Genomic DNA, 21,661 nt, shown 5'->3' with positions numbered 1-21,661 from the left:
ACCTCCCACCAAACAAAAGCAAAAGTGATGAATGGCAAACAAACTGTCCTAACCAAGTGATTCATGTTGAGGTCAAAGGGCACAGAGGTCAGATACTTAAGGCCGCAGGACACCAAAGAGGACATTATTTATGTATTTGCCTGTGACTACAATCAAAAGTCTTTAAAATAGACACATCAGCACCTGCAAAAACTTTACCCAAAGAATAACAACAAGAGCATACTAATACAAAAGAGGATTGCTTGAGTGTGAATATTTCTGGATTATTATGACATTACACACACAACAGTTTGAAAAAAGTTTTGTTTTGGAATTTCAAAAGCATAGTTTTAAACTCATGCCATCCGGCCCAGTGTAAAAATGCGTGTGTGTGTGTGTGTGTGTGTGTGTGTGAGAAAGAGAAAAAGATAAAGAGAGAGTGAGAGAGCTCTGGTTCTCATTGAGTTTGGCATTACTTTACAGACAAAAAGATTTACAGGCCAAAAAAACAGATGGAAGAATGCAGTACAAAGTAGGAGGAGAGGAGAGAAGAGAGAGAGAGTTCAGGTTTGCACAGTATCTATAGATGTTTTTCACAGTCCATGTGTAAGTGGAGGTGAGTGTGTGTGTGTGTGTGTGTGTGCATCCATGCTGTTAATGGATTGCTAATTAAAGACTTCTCAGGTGAAGCCAGAAAAAGCAGGGGAGGAAATGGAAGAGTGGAGTGCCAGGTAAGAGGAGACGGTAGAAATAGATTATCAAATGAAGAGAGAGGATGAGGGAAACAAGACAAACCTGAAGGAGGGGCACAGGGAAAGGAAAGGTATGTGGCTACATGGGAATACGGAGATAGACCGAGTAGGAAAAGAAGGCAAAGAGATTAAATAGGCACGGAAAGAAAGATCATAAAAGAGGAGAGACTGGTAAAATAAAATTTTCTACACCAATTAAAAGAAATAGCAAAGGAATGAAAGGGCGATCCTGTCAGTACGACTGCTCTGTTAGCGTAACTCTATCTGCTCTGAGCCGTAACATACAGTCACTCCATTCTACACACACACTTCTAATGAGCACTCCGGGGCTTATACACAATACTGAGACTACTGTGAGTTATTTAAAGAGAAGAGCGATCAGACAGAATCAGCTTTGATCAAGATTTGTGCTTTGAGGATTATTATCTTGACTTTAAAAAGTATGATCTCTTATGCTATCTATTATCCTTTTTTTTTTACATATCAGGTTGATATGATAGGGCAGGTCTTCACCTGGATGTTTTCTTCTTTATGTCTTTTGTGTGCTGTTCATTAGTTCTGTTGCAGTACTTGATGAAAAGAAGAACGTCTCTCAGGATATCCTCAAGAAGATTCAAATCTTTGGGAGAAAATGATTAAATTTTAAACACAATCCTCATTCCCTTACGCTCATTCTGAAAAGTTTCCGTTTGGAGAAACAAACTTTTTATACATCTGAGTGCATTCTGGGTGAGATTCTGAGTCATAACTGCTGGATCTACATTTTAAAAGTCACCTGTTGAACTCATGTTTCAGATCCACAAACATCCTTCTGTGAGAAATGCACCTGCTCTGTCATCTGTTGTTCTTCACAGTCACTCTTCACCTCGGTGTCGTCAAGGTAAGAGGTTTATAGTTGCTTTGGTGAGCTATATGAACATGTGAGATATATGATTTTATATATGAAAAAGCAACTGGCAAGTGCTTATTTGAAAAGCAGTTTTAAAAAATACATTTAAATTAGCCGCTTTATTAATGTATTTTAATGTATGGATTTAATGAATTGTTTTATTGCTGTATTTACCAGCATTTTATAACACAAATTAAATATGCAAATATGTCTATCTGTTAATTTAGAAAATAATTGAATGATGTATTTTATTGTGATGTTTAGCTACATTTTAGAACATGGATCTAACAAGCAGTTGTAAGTCAATTAAAAAGTGACTTGTTTATTAAAATGTTTATGTTGAATTGTTAAAGGGGTCATATGATGTGGTCTCTATTTTTCCTTTCTCTTTGGAGTGTTACAAGCTCTTGGTCCATACACTGTAAAACCCGACAAGTTAACTTAACTCAAATCGTTTGAGTAAACCGATTGCCTTGACTGTAATACCCGACAAGTAAACTTAACTCAAACGGTTTGAGTAAACAGATATCCTTAAGTTATGTTAACTCAAACCATTTGAGGAAACCGATTGCCTTAAACCATTTAAGTTTAAAAAACTAACAGTTACGAGTACTCTGAACTTAATTCAGTTGAGTTCACTGAAAGAAGATATACATTGCAATTAAGTGATTAAGTGATTAATTGAGCTTTAGTGATGAACACCTGCTGTTAACAAACAGAATTACTGAAGAAAAGAGAGAAAGGAACAACAGCTGACTTCAGACACAGCCCTACTCAAACCTGACAAGTTATGTTAACTCAAACCATTTGAGGAAACTGATTGCCTTAAACCGTTTAAGTTGAAAAAACTAACAGTTATGAGTACTCTGAACTTAATTCAGTTGAGTTCATTGAAAGAAGATATACATTGCAATTAAGTAATTAAGTGATTAACTAAGTGCTGATTGAGCATTAGCGATGAACAGCTGCTGCTAACAAACAGAATCACTGAAGAAAAGAGAAACACAAGAACTACTACAACTGACTTCAGACACAGACTTAGATGAAATCAACTGAAATAAAATACATGAAATCTCTCAAGATCTGATGAAACGACCCCACAAACAGCATCACCAGCTCCACTTATTAATAACCAGACTGACTTTATTTCTGTCAGACGTCTACAGAAGATCTTATTGAGAATGAACTAAGGTTTAGATGTTGATTTATTGTTTCATTTGAAGTAACCATGTTAGAGATCAGTGTTTGCTTTAGTTGGGCTCTTGACCCTTGATTTCTGTCTTAGGCTTTTCTCTGGCTGTTATAACCGTGTGTTTCTGAAACACATTTGTTGTAACTCAAAAGCCCAGAAGAAAAGCCGTCAGGTGTTAACCTGTACCTAGGTTTAGGTTGTTATACTTTATATTGGTGATGATAATCATCAATTATCGATCTGTATGGAGTCCAATCTCTGATGAAGTAGGTGTTGTGTAATTAGTAGAAGTGATTCTAGTAAAAATGACACTAAGAGCCAGTGATTCTGTGATAATCAGTTAATATAAAAATGACTTTCTAAACATTTTGTACACATACATTTTTCTTCTGACCAGTAACTGGTCAAACACAGACATCAATAATCAGAATATGAACCTCTACAATGGTGACGAAAAAAACATGCTGCAATGCATGCTGGGTTGTAGTACAAAACTCATCCATGGCTCCCAGCATGCTCTGCAGCATTTTTTTTTTACTTTATTTTATGGTCACCATTGTTGAGGTTCATATGCTGATTATTGATGTCTGTGTGTGACTAACTGACACCATAGAAGACCAAACTGTTTGGAAAGTCTTTGTATTAACTGATTATTACAGAACCACTGGCTCTTAGAATCACTTTTACTATAATCAATCGAATTACACAACACCTATTTCATCAGAGATTAGACTCCATACAGTTCAATAATTGATGATAATCATCACCAATATAAAGTATAACAACCTACACCTAGGTACAGGTTAACACTTATTTCTTCTGGGCTTTTGAGTTACAACGAAAGTGTTTTAGAAACACACGGTTATAACAGCCAGAGAAAAAAACTAAGACAGAAATCAAGGGTCAAGATCCCAACTAAAGCAAACACTGATCTCTAACATGGTTACTTCAAATGAAACAATAAATCAACATCTAAACCTTAGTTCATTCTCAATAAGATCTTCTGTAGACGTCTGACAGAAATAAAGTCAGTCTGGTTATTAATAAGTGGAGCTGGTGATGCTGTTTTTGGGGTCGTTTCATCAGATCTTGAGAGATTTCATGTATTTTATTTCAGTTGATTTCATCTAAGTCTGTGTCTGAAGTCAGTTGTAGTAGTTCTTGTGTTTCTCTTTTCTTCAGTGATTCTGTTTGTTAGCAGCAGCTGTTCATCGCTAATGCTCAATCAGCACTTAGTTAATCACTTAATTACTTGAATGCAAAGTTTTAAAACTTACAGGGTTTAAATCAAGGCAATCTGTTTACTCAAACGGTTTGAGTTAAGTTAACTTGTTGGGTTTTACAGTGTAAAGAAGATCTGTAAAGCTGTAAAGTATCAAATTCAAAGAGATTTTCTTTATAAAAGTTAAGACTCGTCCACAACCCCTAAAATATGTCTACGTCACAATGTGGGAAGATTTGCATAAGGGGCCGTTCACATATCGCGTCTTTTGCGCGATCATTTTCATTTTCGTTTAGCGGTATGCACGCTCATAATGGAAGCGGCGCTCGTTTTTTCAAGGCGCGTCCGCATCGCATCAAGTTAAAAACATCTCAACTTTTCAGAATGCTGCAAGCGCACCGCAGGTCATGTGACAAGAACTAACCAATCAGCTTCATCCTTCCCTGCAACAACATTGAAAGCTCAGCCAAGATGAAGGAACAGCTGACCATAGTTGTATTTGGATTGCCATTTTGAAATAAATTTAGTAGCAGAGAAACTGCAAGCGATTTTTAGTGGTGCAAATCCACTTATCCTTTCTTGAAATTTCCGCGTCTTTGTGGAGAGAGCGCGTCATGGTTGCTTAGCAATGCTAGACGCCTCAGGGGCGCAACTGCCCGAGCGTTTTAGGCGCAATATGCGAACGGCCCCTAGCGCAGCCCAATTGTTCGCGCAAAGAAAATAGGCATACTGTAACTTTTATTTTCACTGTTGTTGGTGCAGCCATGTTGAGATGCTGTGTGTGCCATTGTGAAAGCGAAGCTACTTTGTTTAGCCTTCCAAAAAAAGACACAACTAGAAATCAGTGGTAAAGTTGTATTTACAACACTGTTCCGGAACAGTTCAACCCAAATATTCAGATGTGTTCAACGCAATTTGTGGAGGATGAGGACTGTTTCCTGTGAGAGTAGTAGCCTTCAATGCCGGTGTCTGTTTCTATAAAGTGGGGCAGTTTCAAATTTTGCAAGCACAGTCTGTCACTTCTGACACAGACTGTAAGTACATTTTCATATGTAAATAATTTGCGACCACGAGTTTTGAGCAGTCGTAACTCCCAAATAAAGATCACAAATAAAGATATGGTTTTATGTTTACGCAGCGCAAAACGCAATGCAACACATAAAAAGACAGTATAAGTCATTATAATCAGTAATTATGTCCCCACTGGATTCAATAAAAGGCTCATTTGTAATGGGTTTTATTGTTTTTGTCTTGTCGTGCCAGGACACACAGCATCACAGTTATTAAGGGCATAACATTTCCGTCACACAATTGAGGAATTTAGCTAGTCACAATGCACTGGATAGCTGGCCAATCAGCACACACCTTGCTTTTCAGAACGATGAGTTTTGTAAATTTCAACGTGTTTCAGAAGGCGGGGCATAGAGGAGAAACAGTATTGTGTTTTTTTTTTTTACCTTAAACTGCATAAACACATTTAATTACACCAAATACACAAAATAATGTTCTTTTTAGCAACATCAAATGACCCCTTTAATTTTACCCAGTTACCCAGAACAATATCATAAAAAAATATTCCATCCTGTGTGGAACAAGCAAAAAGGTATTGATTTAAAAATATATATGCTTATATCAAGTTTATTACAGAATATTATCAGTACAAAAAAAAAAAGTTAAAAGATAGTTGGAGTTTACAAGATAATGAAAGCGTGAGTCTAAGTTTTAAAAACTGTGAAAGCTTTCACGCTTACTGTGCTGTAATGGTTAACAGACTGCTGCAAATGTGCATGCTTCTTCATTCCTCTCTACATGTGTCTCTCCCTCTTTTTAAAGCATATTTCTGCACACATGCTCTCGCAATATGATTCTCATCCATCAACCCCTAAGCATGCTCATTAATTCTGTCATATATTTGAAGATCTCAAAGATCAAGTAAAGGACGTAAAAAATAAATTGCAGTTCATTGCTGTTTACTATAAAAGTCGTGAATCTAACAGACAGCACATAAAAATAAGAGGCTTTCATATTTTGTTTTGGTTGCGAGGATGGGCCAGACCTACCTGCAGGTCGACTGTGTCTGTAGATGTTTATGTAGCTCACTGTTACAAAATACAAAAAAATGAATGCTGTTCCTTTTAACTTTCTAGTTATCATAGAATCAAAATATTAAGCAGTACAACTATTCAACACTGATAATAAAAAATGCTTCTGAAGCACCAAATTAGATCAAAACACCAAATTAAACACTGGCATATTAGAATAGAGTAATAGCTGCTGTAAATTCAGCTAGAGAAATACATTAGATATTAAAATACAATAGAAAACAGACCATATAAATGGTTACAATATAACATTTCACAATATTACTGTTTTATGATCAAATACATTGAGCCCTATAAGACCCTTCTTTTTACCCACTCCAAACTTTTTAACAGTAGTGAATGCTCTTAAAAATACATTTTTACACACAAATCCCATGTGAATGATCTTATTTGTTTGTGTAAGGCTGGAAGAGCAGAGCGTAAACAGAGGCAGGCTGAAGAGAAGCTGAGGCCATATTTGGGCAGAGTGGATCCTGGTGAGGCCAGTCTTATTTTATGACTGGGTTTGTACATTGTTTATTCAGTATAAAAAGCTGCTTCCTCTTTTTACTGTTAAACTCGCTCTCTTTCTTTCTCTATCTCTCATCTTCAGAATCCCTTTGTCAGTTGTTGAAATGTCACAGTCCTATTGGTTCCTGGTGCCAAGTAGTGAAGGAGGGGGCAATTCTCGCCCCTAAATGTGTGTGTCCAAAGACCTGCCCACGGTAAGACACACACCAACAATTTAATAACAATTTTCCAAGACACCTGAGCTGATTTCATTGCCAAGCTACTTACAGCGAGCCAGCGGCATGAACAGAGCAGCTCAGAACTCAGTGTCATGATTAAGAACAGAATAATGACGTAAGACACTCCTTACGGCTCACAGACTCCTTGGAATCAAACCAGCAACCCAGACATTAAACTACTGGTATATGTGTTCTGTGCACATAATGCAGATAAAGGCCACATGCAGGGTCGGGGTAGATGTACTTGAGGGCAGTATTAACATATTTTAAAAATGCTGATGCAGTTTTTATTAAAACATCTCAGACAGACAGTACCTTATGTAGTTAAACATCTTAAAAAACAACAACTATTAAACAGCTCTAAACTTTTTAAATAAAAGTAGCTTTACTCCTTTCTACATCACGTGGTGATCCAACGTACCAGTGTTATTTATCATGATCATTTAGTATTATTAGTATTACTGTACTATCAACATTTTAAAATCATCAACTTTGGTTTTCTAAATGTCTCTAAATGTGTTTTTTGACCGTTTCTTGCCAGTTTACTGCTCAAAACACTGATAGGTCCAAACTAGGCCTATTATTATCCATTACTGGAAGTGAGATTAATGCAGTCTGTATTTTCTTTTTTTCTGTTGTAATTGTATTCATATTTTTTCATATGTCTCCCAACCTGGCATCTGTCAAATTTGGCACCTTCTCCTAAGTGACAGATGAATTCATGCAAAAACAGTTTACAGTTTGACATGGCGCACAGCATGTGAGGTCAGCAAGAAAAGATATGAAAAGCATTTCCTCGTTCCATTTACAAAATGATCTATTTTTGCCCAAACATATGGTTTGTTGAATTGTATTATTTGTGTTTAGTGTGGTTACTTACCTGAGGTCCTTGACTCTGAACAGACCCCGTCGAGGAGCACTTTGTATGTGTTGTTTTGTACAGGCAGGTGGCACCAGTGTGTAGCGTTTTGGGGAAGACGTACAGCAATGAGTGTCTTCTTCACAAGGAGGCCTGCCGCAAAAAACGACGCATCGGCAAGGCACATAGTGGAGCCTGTATTGGTACACACACACAGACACACAAAACATAATCATGCTTAAATGCACATTCAACCACTGTGTCCAGTGATGTTGTCTGAAAACTCTTTATCTCTTGTGGTTTCTCTGTCAGTGAGCAAGGCTGAGTGCTCTGAGGAAGAGTTCGGTCAGTTCCCGTACCGTCTGCTGGACTGGTTCCTACTCCTCAGCAGAATGGGAGAGAGATACACACCAGCCGCTCCCTCACAAAGCTGCCTCACACACACACAGCGAACCCAGCTTGCAGAGGTAACACAAAGAAACACACTGAATTTACTCAGATCACTTACACATATGCAACCCTTAGATCATTCACACTTTGCATGCATTTTTGCTTTTCAGAACACACACTACTCAAATACTTTACAACAAATGTTGCTGTTGTGTTTGGTATGTCAAAAGTCAAAATAAACCCTTGGTTCATGTACGCTAACCGGTTCATGTACCCTCAACACTAACCGTCTGCTTCCAGGCAGGTCTCTAGATTAAACTTCAAGTAAGTGAATTACCTTCAGGGTATTTTGATTGGGAAAAAAAGAAAAAATATATATTTCTATATATAATACACATTATAAATCACCTGCACATTGATTAGCTTTAAATTATTAAATGGGAACCCTGATAAAAACATAAAAACTCTGTATACAGTTCTAACTGAAAGATCAAATGAAGATTTCAATATATGTAGTAGAAAGAAAGGGGCTAAAATCATGCTAAACTTAATGGCAACACCCTAAAATGGAAAAACATATATTTTCCTCAGTGTTGTGACACATCCGAGTGAAACAGATTATCGAACAGAAAAAAAGGAACGCAGGGCAGAGATTTAATTCATTCTGGTTGTTGATTAGATAAGAGGCAGATCTGAATGTGAGCTTGCAGTCAATCGTAAGAAAGTGCCAGGGTTTATGACGATGAAATGATTGGAAAAAATCTGGAGAGGAGTCTGTTGTTTCACCAAAAGATTGAGTTCAAAAGCATTTGATTAAAATTTACCAGCACAAATAATAATTATTAAAAACAAATGAAACACGTGCATGGATGAATTCTTCACAAAAAGATCAATAGCAACATGCATTTAAAAAATAGATAGTGTGAATATCCATTTCAAGCGTTCCCTTAGGACACTACCCTTCTAAAATTCACTCTATGTCAATCAAATTACATAATGTGTAGTGTAAGTGCGCAGTGTATGATGGCCTCATCTGGGACATGTCAGCTCTATTTTAAGCCTGTAGGCTAAGATGTTAGCTTCCTAATCGAACGCTTATTCAATACAATACTTATAAAGTACTTCAAGAGATTTTAATTAATTTAAATATTACATGAGAATAAATAAGTCTCAACAAACAAGTCAGAAACCCATAAAAAGTTATCTCAGCCAACGGAATGGGGATCGTCTTTTCTATTCATTTGTAATTTGTGATAAAATCATCCTGATCCTTTTTTTTTTTAGAGGAGGTTTGTTCTGCTGGATCGTAAAAGGGACGGGAAGTTAAACAGGAGAGATCTGAGAAAGCTCCACTACAAGCGGATGCCACTGGAGCACTGCGCTCAAAGATTCTTCCAGTAAAACACACACAGCCTATAGACACACACATGTGATATTGTGATGTGTTCTTCTGTCTGACCTTCTATGTATTTGCATAATATTACCGCAAACCCTCCCCAGCACCCTTCTGATTATAGTACACATGCCTTCAGGATGTCACCCACCCCTCTCTCTCATCCTCTTTCAATCTCTCTTCTCTCGCTCATCCTCTCAATCTCTCTCTCTCTCATTCAAAGCTGTGAATGCTTATTGCCTTCCTACTGTTCTAATGTGAGTGGTGTCCTTTACGGCTGATAGCAGCGGAGAGAGACATGTAGAAATCAAAAACAAGAGAGATAGAGGCAAAGAGAGTCCACTTGTAGATTTCAACATTATGGTGTTTGTGTGTGTGCGTGTAGGTCATGTGACAAGAACAAGAATAAGAAGGTGACCCTGAGGGAGTGGACATCCTGTCTGGTTGACCGGTCAGAACGCTGGTTTCAGGATTTCATGTGTAAGTCTATATTTGTTTCATCAGAATATGAGATTCTCATGTGTAAGCACGTTCAAACACATACACACACACACACACACACACATCTTGTCCTTTTTTCCTCTCTCTACCGCAGCCGTGAAGATGGGCTCACCAAAGCTGTGTCCTGTCCCAGACAACAACCTGTAAATTTTGGATGCTTTATCCAGGTGGAATCATATTTTAAACCTTATAATATACCTAGAAGTAATAATATTTTATAACTGGAGACAGCTAGCCATTTGCATTCTTGTTGGATTAGAAATACAGCAAATAGGGGTAATGTGAAATATTCTTAGAATTTAAAATAACTATTTTCTATTTGAAAATATGTTATAAAGTGTAATTTATTCCTGTGATGTCAAAGCTGATTTTTCAGCAGCCATTACATGATCCTTTGGAAATTATTCTAATATGCTGATTTACTACATAAGAAACATTTCTTATTGTTATCATAAGAATAAAAACTGTTGCTATGATTAATATTTTAAGGATTACAATAGAAAGTAAAAAAAAAACTTTTGTGATATTATACATTTCTTTACTGTCACTTTTGATCAATTTAATACATACATGCTGAATAAAAGTTTTTCTTTACCAAACAGGTTTTCTTTTCTTCTTTTCAACTTTTTCAAAAAAGTTTTTCTTTTACACTGCAGCATTTGAAACACAATAGCTGTTGCCCGAAAAGTGAAGGGGATGAAATATCTGAAAGTTTGGGTTAGAATAATTGTTTACCTCTGTTAAATTTAAATAAAAAAAATGGTGCATAATAAAAGTCTAAACATTGCTTTGTGCACATGTGTGTGTGTGCGCTGCACTCTAGTCAACAAAAACGGCTTTTTAAGGGACAGCAGCATGTATCATGGATCACACAAGCAATTACTGCAGAGAGAGAAAGAGAGAGAGATTGGGCTATAACCTTAAACAGAGGAATGGAGAGCAGATTAATTGAGGGGTGGTGTTTAATAGGAGAGAGATGGAGAGAGAGATGGATAGCCCATGAGAGAGATAAAAGACTACGTGAGCAGGGATGAGAGGAATAGATAATATGGCAGAGAGAGAAACGGGGAAAGGCAAGGACACCGAAAGAGAGAGAGAATCTCATAATGCACTCACAGAATGGGACGGGGAGGGGGACAAGTTACAGTAAACCATTGCAAATGGAAGAGAGAAAATAGATTGAAGCATGAAAAATGGATCAGAAAGAGAGAGACGGCGGGGGGAGGGGTGTGAGAGAGAGAGAGAAAGAGTTGCAGAAGGGTGTGATAAAGGGTGAGATTGTTAGATGGAAAGAGAAAAAGAAGAGAGTAACTAAATGGCATCCCACCACAAAGTAACTTCCCCTTCCAGTACATCATTGATGTCTTCCACTTTTCCAAACACTAAACGCTTCCAATCATGTCTGCCAAGTGTGAAAAATTGATTCGCAACATTTGAAAACAAGATCGAGTTTTCCATGTCTATATGACCCAGGAAGTACGGCAGAATAATCCGGTCTCATTACATTTGTAGCTTTTTAAAGTGGGTTTGGTTTCCTGTAGCTTTAGTGCAGTCAAGAATCATCTGGCAGTATCTTCTGCATTGTTTGGCTTTATGGTGCGGTTTGATATCTGTCATTGTGTTGTGTGATCATTCTGTGTTGTGACATTTTGAGGTTATGTTTTGAGTTTAATGTGTGCAGTGATTTTTTTATTATGTCTCGTGTTGTTATTACGCAGTGTAGTTTGGTCCTGTGTTGCTTTAATAAATGTTTTCACTCAGACTTTACTATTTGTCTAAAAGAATTTTGCATTTCACAGGCACCATTTGCATTTGTGACTATATATATATATATATAATATATATATATATATATATATATATATATATATATATATATATATATATATGCTAACATATGTATTTATTCAAATATATACTGTATTTATTTTTAAATGTATAAAAACTGTGATAGATGAATAGTATACATTATGTTATCTGAATATGTTACTGAATACCATGAAAAATGACTCATCTTGTCAAAAAATAAAATTTTATACAGTTCAAGTCTTAATTTAGGTTTGGTAAGATTTTTTTTCAAAAGAAGTCTTTTTATCTCACCAAGTCTGCATTTATTTGCATGCACACACACACCAATAATAATAATAATAATAATATCGTGAAATATTAATACAATTTAAAATAATCATTTTCTATTTAAATGTATTTTAAAATGTAATTTATTCCTCTGAAGGATGATGGTGAATCTTAATTTTCAGCAATAATTATTCCAGTCTTCAGTCTCACATCATCCTTCAGAAATCATTTTAAAATTCTGATCTGATGCTCAAGAAACTTTTTTTTTATCAATGTTGAAAACAGTTGTACTGCTAAATATATTTTGTGTAGATTGTTATGAAACATTCTTTGATGAACAGAAAATCTAATCAAAAGAACCTCCTTCTTAGAAATGTTTTTTAATAATGTAATATTGTAATAATGTTGATGCAGTTTAATGCATCCTTGTTTATTAAAAACGTATAAAACTTTTGAACAGTTCAGAACACAAAAATCACAGAAATGCATGTTTAATATCAAAGTCCACGTAACAACCATTTGTTTTCCCCATTGACTTCTATTGTAATTGCATTATTAGTCAAAATGATTGTCTATGTAAACATCAATAGAGCTTAACTTGTATTTAACTCAGAATATTCATTTAAGGGTGTTTATGTGTTCAGAAATGAGTCCCTTCTGTGCTTAAGAAGATAAGAGGCATGATCATCTATTTTCAGTAACATTTTAAATCTTGGCAGATCTTTAATGAATGTGTGTGCAAGTCAGAAAGAAAGAAGAGAGAGAGAGTCTTTTTATCAGTAAAAATGAAATGAAATGAGGTCTAGTGGGGAGACACGACCCCTGGGGTCAAATCAGGCCCCCCTCAGCCCTCTCGAGACCCTCCCCCTCTATCAGCTATAACAGTTTCAGGAGACAGACACACACACACAAACACACACACACACACATTCTATTAAATTAAGAGATCTATTGTCATATGCTCTGCTTCAGACTGTGTGACAACACACACACACACACACACAAGTTTCAACCTCATCTCTGGTCATATCTCTAGTGTCTCTCTGAGGCCACGGAGACAGCTATCCTGCTTTTGTAACAGACACAGATGCAGAAATAACAGATCCATATGGAACTGTTGTATGGATGAGATCATGTGCATGTGTCATGCGCAAAACTCCCATTGGACGAGAGATCATAGTGACTCCATGACCTGCTGCAGCCATGACATCACACACTGGGAGGTCAAGCTGAACTCTGGGTGAATGTGACATGTTGATTGGTTAGAAAAACTATCAACATGACAGCTGAAGATTTATGAGTGAACCCTTTCTTTCGATCACTGACATTTGAGTTTTTCTGATTTTTTTTTCCACTTTTTTCAATTTGAATGAACTTTATTGGTATAACAAAAACTTTACATTTGTTTTGCCAAAAATAATTTTAAATATATGTATTTTACATATAGTATTATGATACAAATATGTATAATACGAAAATATATTTAAAAAATAAATAAATTGTATAAATTAACACATTTTTTAAATATACGTTCAATTAATATTTATTTGCCATTTAAATTTTTATGTGCTTTATTGGTGTTACAAAGACTGTGATTTAGTCAACAAAACTTATTTAGTCAAATGAAGATGAAAAAATAACATCAAATGTGCCAAAATAGTGATATCATTCTATTTCCATATACAAATGCTCTCTCTCACTCTCCTCTCTCTTTTGGGGTCCCTGGAGAGAATCCAGTTTTATATGGGCAGATGGGCAACTGTTTGTCATCTGCTGTTAAAATGTGGATCACTATCCACGGACCACTATTACATCTCTCTCCTTTCTCTGTTCTCTCTATCCTTTCGTTCTCTCTCTCTCTCTCTCTCTCTCTCTGTCAGTGTTGTGTTATGCAGGAGTTTGCCCTGAGCTACAGAGGTCTTCTCATCATAACCACTGAACTGGAACAATATTGCATTTATACGCTTACAGTCTTTATAGGACTAATGGGCTGCATTTGTCAGAAACCTTTAACCAGCCATAAATAATTGATAAAACCTGAAAATTCAATTATGTTAATTAAAGATATGTTGTAGGAGTGTGTGTGTATGCACGCTGTACAGAGACAGAAGCATCCTCCAAATATAACGAATGAATTATTAAGAAGAACACAAAAGCACAGAAATTCTGCATGGCAGAAAAAAAAGCCTAACCGGTGAAAGAGAATAAGAGAGTGAGTATGAGAGAACACCAGTCAGAAACACAGAAGAAGAGAGAGCTCATGGTGTACGTGTGCATTCATGTAAATGTCTGTCATTTTTAGTATTTCTGGCAAAATCCAAAAGGTTAATCAGTTATAAATCAAAACTTCAAAAACCCCCGCAGTATCAGAGAGAGCCAGACTTCAGGCAGTTCAAAGGGATTTTGAAGTGGGCCAGACTCATTTAAAGCACTCATCCGGCTCTCCGGGGGGACAAGAGTGTGGGGCCCACCTCCAAACACCCAAAGTTTCACCACTGGCCCGATTAAAGCATCATACTTTAAAATAGAGATCTTTTAGGCAAGTTGATGAGATTCTTTCCTAGTGGCATTTTAAAATATATGCTTATAACCGCCTAGATAGTATCATAAGCATGCAAAGGCTGTTGTTGCCTTCTATAAAAAATTTTTTTTTTATCTTTTTACTATTTCCATGGTTCTCAGATGCATAAGTTGTCATAGTTAGGTAAATTTCTAGTAAATTGAAAGTTCAACAAATAATATTAAGAAAGTGTATACATCAATTTTCCTTATACTTATATATATATATATATATATATATAGAGAGAGAGAGAGAGAGAGAGAGAGAGAGAGAGAGAGAGAGACAAAGCCAGACAAAACATGCTTTATTGCATGAATCTCAGTTTTTTTCTCAAAATGGCATATTTTGATGTTGATAATATATTTGCATTTCATTTCATAGTAAAATAGATAAAATAGAGATGCACAAATAACGAAAACTGATAAATGTCTGATATAAAATTTTTATACTTTGTGTGAATTAATTAAAAATGTAATTAAAAATTAAACAATTAAAAGTAAAATGTAAAATTAATAATAATACTGACAACAATTTCAAATACTTATTTAGCCATTAAAATGTACTGTATGTAAAATGAATATTCATTACATTTAAAGAATTAGATCATCCAAAAATGAATATTTGCTTAAAATGTACTCAGCCTCATCAGGCCTCACCCTCCAAGGGCTTCATTGGAACAGATCTGAAGAAATGTTGTATTACACCACTGTCTTGCCATTGGATCCTCTGCAGTGAATGGGTGCCATCAAATGAGAGTCCAAAAAGCTGATAAAACATCACAAAAACCACAAGATATCCACACGAAAAATGAATGCTTTGTTAAGTAAAAGTAACATGTTTGTAAGAACCCATCGAGATGTTTTTAAATTCAAACAGTTGCTTCCAGCTAAGATACGTACTAAACCAATGATAATCACAAGTATGCAAGTTCACATCAAGACTGTCATTTGATACAGAGCCACACTTTATAGGCAGCTGTCTGTGTAGGCCAACAGAAGACAGCAAGGCAGCTCACTTGTTTATTCCCCTTTTCTCACATTTGACATCACTGAACTACGGAAAGATCTCACCACTAATGACTAGACATTATAACCCACATTCCTTAATTAGAGCAAAAAACTTTCTGAAGCTGAGAGCACACAAAATATAATGATCAAGGACAATATGAAATATGATCTGAAGCGTTTGTAGGATGAATTTCCTCTTTCCACAATGGATTTAGCAGGACTGTGACCATCAAGAACATTCTAGATTCATTAGGACTCTGATTGTCAGCCATATCAGGTTCCTCTCGTCACCGCTGAGCTGCTGTCCTGACCTGAACTAAAGCCACCGATGGCGGCCTGCCACTGAAAATCACTTCTTACTGGCCGGACATATCTATTGGTCAAGGAAATCAAATCTTGGATGAGCTCTGGTTTTACTTGTGTGCAATGCAGCTCCTTGCTGGATCTGGGGTCACAAACATTCATACACACACACACACACACGCACATGATGACCAGATGGGTGGAGTGTTCTCATTACTTCAATAGCATGGCTGAAGCACCCATAGAATAGTTTCAAAAAGGCCCAGGAGACATGCTTAACACACACACACAATGCAAATAGCTCTTTTCATTCTGCTGTGGAGGATGGACAGAATGTGAGGGAGGGGTGGAAGATGGAGAGATTGCATTGTGTGGAGGAGAGAGGCGCAGTGTCGAGTTCGGGAAAAACACTTGCAATTACATGTACATATTCAATCTCTCCGATAAGAGCACTTGACCTTTAGAACAATACATACACAAACGCACACACACCCACGCTTCAGGTGTGTGCTGTGGAGCGACTTTATGTTCAGCACTCATGTATTTATGATAAATATAGGCTGATATCTATGTCTGAGCCCATATAATGTTATACATATTGCCCTATATAATTAGGGATAATGTCATATATGTTACCAAAGTGATATATCATTTTCACATATGTACATTTTATTGGTATATGAAGATATGCATTGATTACATACAGTATATAAAATACCCATAACAAAATATGTATATGTGCATGTTTTTGTAAATGCAGTATGTAGGAACTACTGTGTCAAAAATGAATATATTTTGTTATTTGGCTTTATTAAAACAACATGTATACAAAAAACTGTATTTACAGTATATGTTTTGTAATAATTTAAATGCATGTCTTTCTTTTATATGTACTTATATAATAATAACAAATATTGACAGGTTTTATGATGGATATATGCATTTAAAAATGTATTGCATATACATACATATTAAAACAACTTTTTCTATATATATATAAAATATATATTTATATATTAAATTTGCATATAAGTGAAACAGCTAATAAGGACTTTTTTAAACACCCAGTTTTTTTAAACACAATTTTTTTTTTTTTTAAGAATTTAATTTATTAAGACATGTTTTTAACGTGTATGTGTGTTTTTACTAAAGCCTGCTAATTGCAGGATTAATAAAGCTGATTTAAATTTTTATTGACATAAAAAATAATAACTTAAATTTAATTTAATTTAAAATATGATTTAACTTATATATAAGTTATTTTTCTGCATTCTGGCAAATTAAAAATAACAAAGGATATTAATTATTTTACTGTTTGTAATGAAGATGTTTATGGTTTGAGTTTCTATGAGAATTAATGGAAATTATTTTTGGTGTGGGTCCCCCAAATGTAATTAACACATCCCTATTTAATCTTCAAACACACACACACACATCTCCAAACACCCTCCCCAATTCTCTCTGCAATTACTCCCCATACACACACACACACACACACAAACACACACACTACCACCCCTCTTCCAACGACAGCACTCACCAAGACACTTTCTCCATCCTTCTATCCATCATCTATCTCTTCTCTCTCACACATACACACAGTCCACATGCGCATGTGTCTGTTTGACTAGCACGCCTCAGTTATCAGACTGCACCGATCTGGGTCGGGGGGAGAGAAGAGAAGAGAGGAGAGAAAAGGAGAGGAAACGAGAGAAGAGAGTGGATAAGGGAGAAAGAGGAGAGGAGAAGGGTGGGAGGGAGCTTTTCTTTTTTTCTTCTTTCTTTCCCACTATCCTCAGGACTCCAGCAGGACAGGAGAGTTTCTGTGACTCTGAGCACCAGTGCAGAAGACATCAGACCCATTTTACTTCTGCTCTTCTTCACCTCTCCTGCCTTCTTTCTTCAGAGGGAACGTCCTGAGCACTGGCTGAGGTAAGTACATGTGATTGCTTGTTTGTGTGTCTCTGATTACATGTCAGGGACTCAACTAGTAGAGAGCATGGTGCTAGCAACGTTAAAGTCATGGGTTCAATCCTCTGTGAAAACAACAAGTACATTTTGAATGCAAGAATTATTAAATGTTTCAGTGATATAACAGACCTTTTTCTTCAATCTCTATTTTCTTTGACCAATCACTTTGTTATATGAGACTGGGATCATCCCCTCTTTCTATATGCGTGTGTCTTTACTCGTGTCTCTTTGACCACTAAATAGACCATAAGTGCAGCAGTGAGATGGTTCTGTGGTTTGGGATGGTGGTTCAGTTTCAGGGAAATCCAGAACAAGCCTCACAAACTCCTCATAGTGCAGATGAAACTGAATATCTGAAAATAAAAATAGTGTATTAGGAAAAGAGAGAGTTTTGTTTTGTCTTTAAAGTGTATTTTGTTATTATTGCATATATCTGATAACACTGAAATCTTACTTAAAAAATATAAAATAATATAAAAATTTAAAAATGTAATAGAAAATACGTCAATAAATCTGATAACATTACATTTTGATTAAAATATAATAATATTAATATTATACATAATATAAAATTGTTTTGAATTAAAAATATAATCATAATACGAAATCAAAAACTGTATAAAATATAAAAAGTTCAATTTGTTCAATTTTATATGAGCATATCTCTGTAAATAACGGGTACAATAATGCTGTGCTAGCATTGAAGCTGCCATGGCCAAGATTGAATTCAATTCAATTTTGAGAGTTAGACAGTGAAAGCAAGAAAGAAAGACAAAGTAATTAGTGTTCCTTGACTTGTTGAAGTCCACAATTAGATTGTGAGTTCATGACCAAAATATATTTCTGCTCCGTCCACAATCTCCCTCAGTCTTTCACTGAACCTTTCTTTCCGTCTCAGCCCATCTCTGTCTATGTACTCCCCTACGGCCCACATCTTTGCATAAGTTCTCAGTTTTCATTCTATACCATTCAAGTTTGGAGTCCTTTTCTGTCTTCCTTCTCTCTTTTCCACCTCTCTCCCTTTTCTCTCTCTTCTTTATATCTGGCTCCCCTGGGAGCAGTCAGGACCCCTGCCAAAGAGCATGTGTCACATGACACCACAGCACCCAACGCCATCAACAAGCTCTCCAACAAATCAGTGCTGAGAGAGAGAGTGTGTACAGTAATACGAGCTCACCAAACACAGTAAACAGAGGTTGAGAGATAAAGAGAGAAATCAAATTGGGGTGAGATTTTAAATGTACTAGAAAATTATTGGGGAATCAAAAGGAAAAACATCAGAAATTATACTTTGAATTCAGAATCATTAAGAATTCAGCCTATTCAGGACAATATTCATATTTTTGCATTATGAAATTATTTTTAATTCAGCACATTCCCCTCACATCCTCATTACCATGATGTGTCTAGGCACCCCACTCCCATTATTCTCATTTCTCATTACTACAATTGTTTTTCTACAAACATTTGTCTACATTTCTACACTGCCATTGAGTGTAAATACTTTCCAATAGGCCTAAGTATTGTAATGATATAAATAAATGTTAAAATTATGTAAAATATATAAAAACTTTAAATTACTATATATTATTATTATTGCATTACGATAATGAGAATTTTGGAAGAAAAATGAATTGTACAACGCAAAAATGATACAAATGCAAAAAAAAATAAAAATAATAATCTTAATGCAACATTTTTCTTAATATCTCATTTGTTTTTAGGAGGAAATTTAACACTAAAATTGGGTTCACCAACTCGTCGGTTTTACGACTATCTATCTATCCAGCTCTTCTTCACGCATTCATGTGGACGTGTCAATTTTGTCTTCCATTTTTCTTTCTACACTTCCTTCCATCCCTTCCTCCTCCCGTCTTTCTCTCTCACCTCCTACGCCCTTGTTCGGCTCCTCCCTGCTTCACTCTCCCTTTTACCTCATTTTTCCCCCTTCCGATCCTCTCTTTCTCACCTCCACTGTCTTTTTTTCACCTTTCTTAATCCCTCTCTTCATCTTCCTGGACATTTTCCCACTCCCAGCTCGCTCTCTCGCTCTCTCTCTCTCTCCTCCCTTCACACTTTCCTTGCATCCTTCTTTCCCACTCCCTCCATCCTTCTTCTTGTCTGTTACTAATGAGGGCCTGTTCAGCAGTCATAATCAGAGCAGAGTTTGGGTGATGCGGCTCTACTCCACCGCCTGTTATCCGATCTACAGGGCAACGTTTCCCCAGTGACAACCATGCGTGTTGTTATGGGGACACTTTTCAGCACGACGGCTTTGATCGCAGCCTCTCTCTCCCCGGGGACGTGAACTCACATCACTGGGCCCATCAGCTGCAGATAAACACCGATTGAACATCTGAGAGTTTCAAACTTCCTCAACTCTCCCCCACAGACGCCGCTCTGCGGTGTTCAGATTACCTCCAGGTGCTGTTTTGGTCGGGTTTGTTCTTTTTTGTCGATGGATCTTTATACAACCAAAGCAGCCTGCTGTTCGTACATAATGAGTGGAGTTGAATTATATTCCACGGTAAACCAATTTGATGTCGCCGGTTAAAAATAGAGACATAGATTCAAGTTGAGTGTTTGCCAGGCATCGCTGAAGTGCCGCTCTCGTCTCTGTGTGGAGTGTCAAAGCAGAGAGCACTGAGTGTTAGCAGATAGCAAATTTTCTTTGCTCATATAAATAATTCTCTCTGAATAAAGGCAAATGTTTCCTGCTATCAATGAATCATCAGCTGGGATGAGTCTCTCTCTCTCTCTCTCTCTCTCTCTTTCTCTCTCTCTCTCTCTTTCTCATCGTGCCCTCACAGCAGATGGAGTGTGAGAATCAACTGATTGACTGATAGCTCTGTTCTTCGCTTGTCAGCCGTAATGAATAACCTTTGTGCTGAATGTCGATAGAAACACAAGTGAGTTTGTCAGCACCTTGGAGATAAATAACAGCACTGTCATCTAACGCATCAGCCCCCAGTGCAGATCTTCCCAGCATTTAGCCCTAGAATGTGAGTTTCAGCCGTCAAGAGTTGAATTTTGACAGGTTTTAGAAGATTTTAATCTTAATTTTAATTTAAAGTTGGCAGTTTATCTCCAACTTTCACATCAAGGACAAGGCAGATGTTTCAAGTATGATGGATCAACGCTTTGTGAAATGAGATAAAGTCAAAATTCTGCTGAATTATCAGCTCTTTTGAAACCTCCAGATGTCCTCATTTGTCTTGGAGCTTTCATAAGCTAAAGCATGAGCCGTTTGTAATCTAAATAGATGGATTGACTGACAAGATACGGTAAATCGACTTTTCACTACAGTCTGTACGCTTATGCGTTTTTCTGTAATAAATAGTATGCAAATGGAAGTGTCAAATGAGTTGAACAGTGGTAGGCGAACAATATCTGAACGACAAACTGCATCTGCTCAGACTGTGAAGTGTGCAACCAGTGGACCATCAGTTTCTAAATGTTAAAAACAAGAATGGCAAACAACTGTGAGACAGATGTCTTGTTTCAAGTGCTATACCAAAAACATTTTAAGCTTTTTTTTCCCATTAAGTGAATTACTATTGATGAATATAAACAGTATTTTGTAAAAAAAAAAAAAAATGTTTAATTGGACTTGTGTAACTGTGTCTATAGGTAAATTATTATTTTTCACTCTCAAAAAAATTACAACCTCAGTTTTGCATTTTTTTTTTCTGTTGTTAGTATGTCAGGGTCAAAAGTCAAAAAGATAAAGGTCAAAG

The 21,661-nt window shown here is 36.3% G+C and overlaps 1 protein-coding gene across 3 annotated transcripts; it reads left to right on the top strand.

Annotated features, from left to right (window-relative positions):
- Positions 1-498: 498 nt before the first annotated feature.
- LOC113070389 (SPARC-like protein 1) lies at positions 499-10,496 on the top strand. 3 transcript variants are annotated; one of them, XM_026243674.1, is made up of 9 exons: positions 499-595; positions 1,527-1,611; positions 6,540-6,612; positions 6,729-6,840; positions 7,808-7,926; positions 8,036-8,190; positions 9,398-9,510; positions 9,892-9,986; positions 10,102-10,496. In XM_026243674.1, the coding sequence occupies exons 2-9, from the start codon at positions 1,552-1,554 to the stop codon at positions 10,152-10,154; spliced, it is 780 nt and encodes a 259-aa protein (XP_026099459.1). In that variant the 5' UTR covers positions 499-595; positions 1,527-1,551; the 3' UTR covers positions 10,155-10,496. The 3 variants fall into 3 exon arrangements, with proteins under 3 accessions (XP_026099459.1, XP_026099458.1, XP_026099457.1); XM_026243673.1 differs by lacking the exon at positions 499-595 and adding an exon at positions 729-1,171; XM_026243672.1 differs by lacking the exon at positions 499-595 and having other exon boundaries at positions 729-1,611.
- Positions 10,497-21,661: the final 11,165 nt, after the last annotated feature.

Source organism: Carassius auratus, unplaced genomic scaffold (assembly GCF_003368295.1).
Source record: "Carassius auratus strain Wakin unplaced genomic scaffold, ASM336829v1 scaf_tig00003832, whole genome shotgun sequence".
NCBI lineage: Eukaryota > Metazoa > Chordata > Actinopteri > Cypriniformes > Cyprinidae > Carassius > Carassius auratus.
Note: the sequence above shows the minus strand (reverse complement) of the source record. Positions and strands in the feature narration are given on the sequence as shown.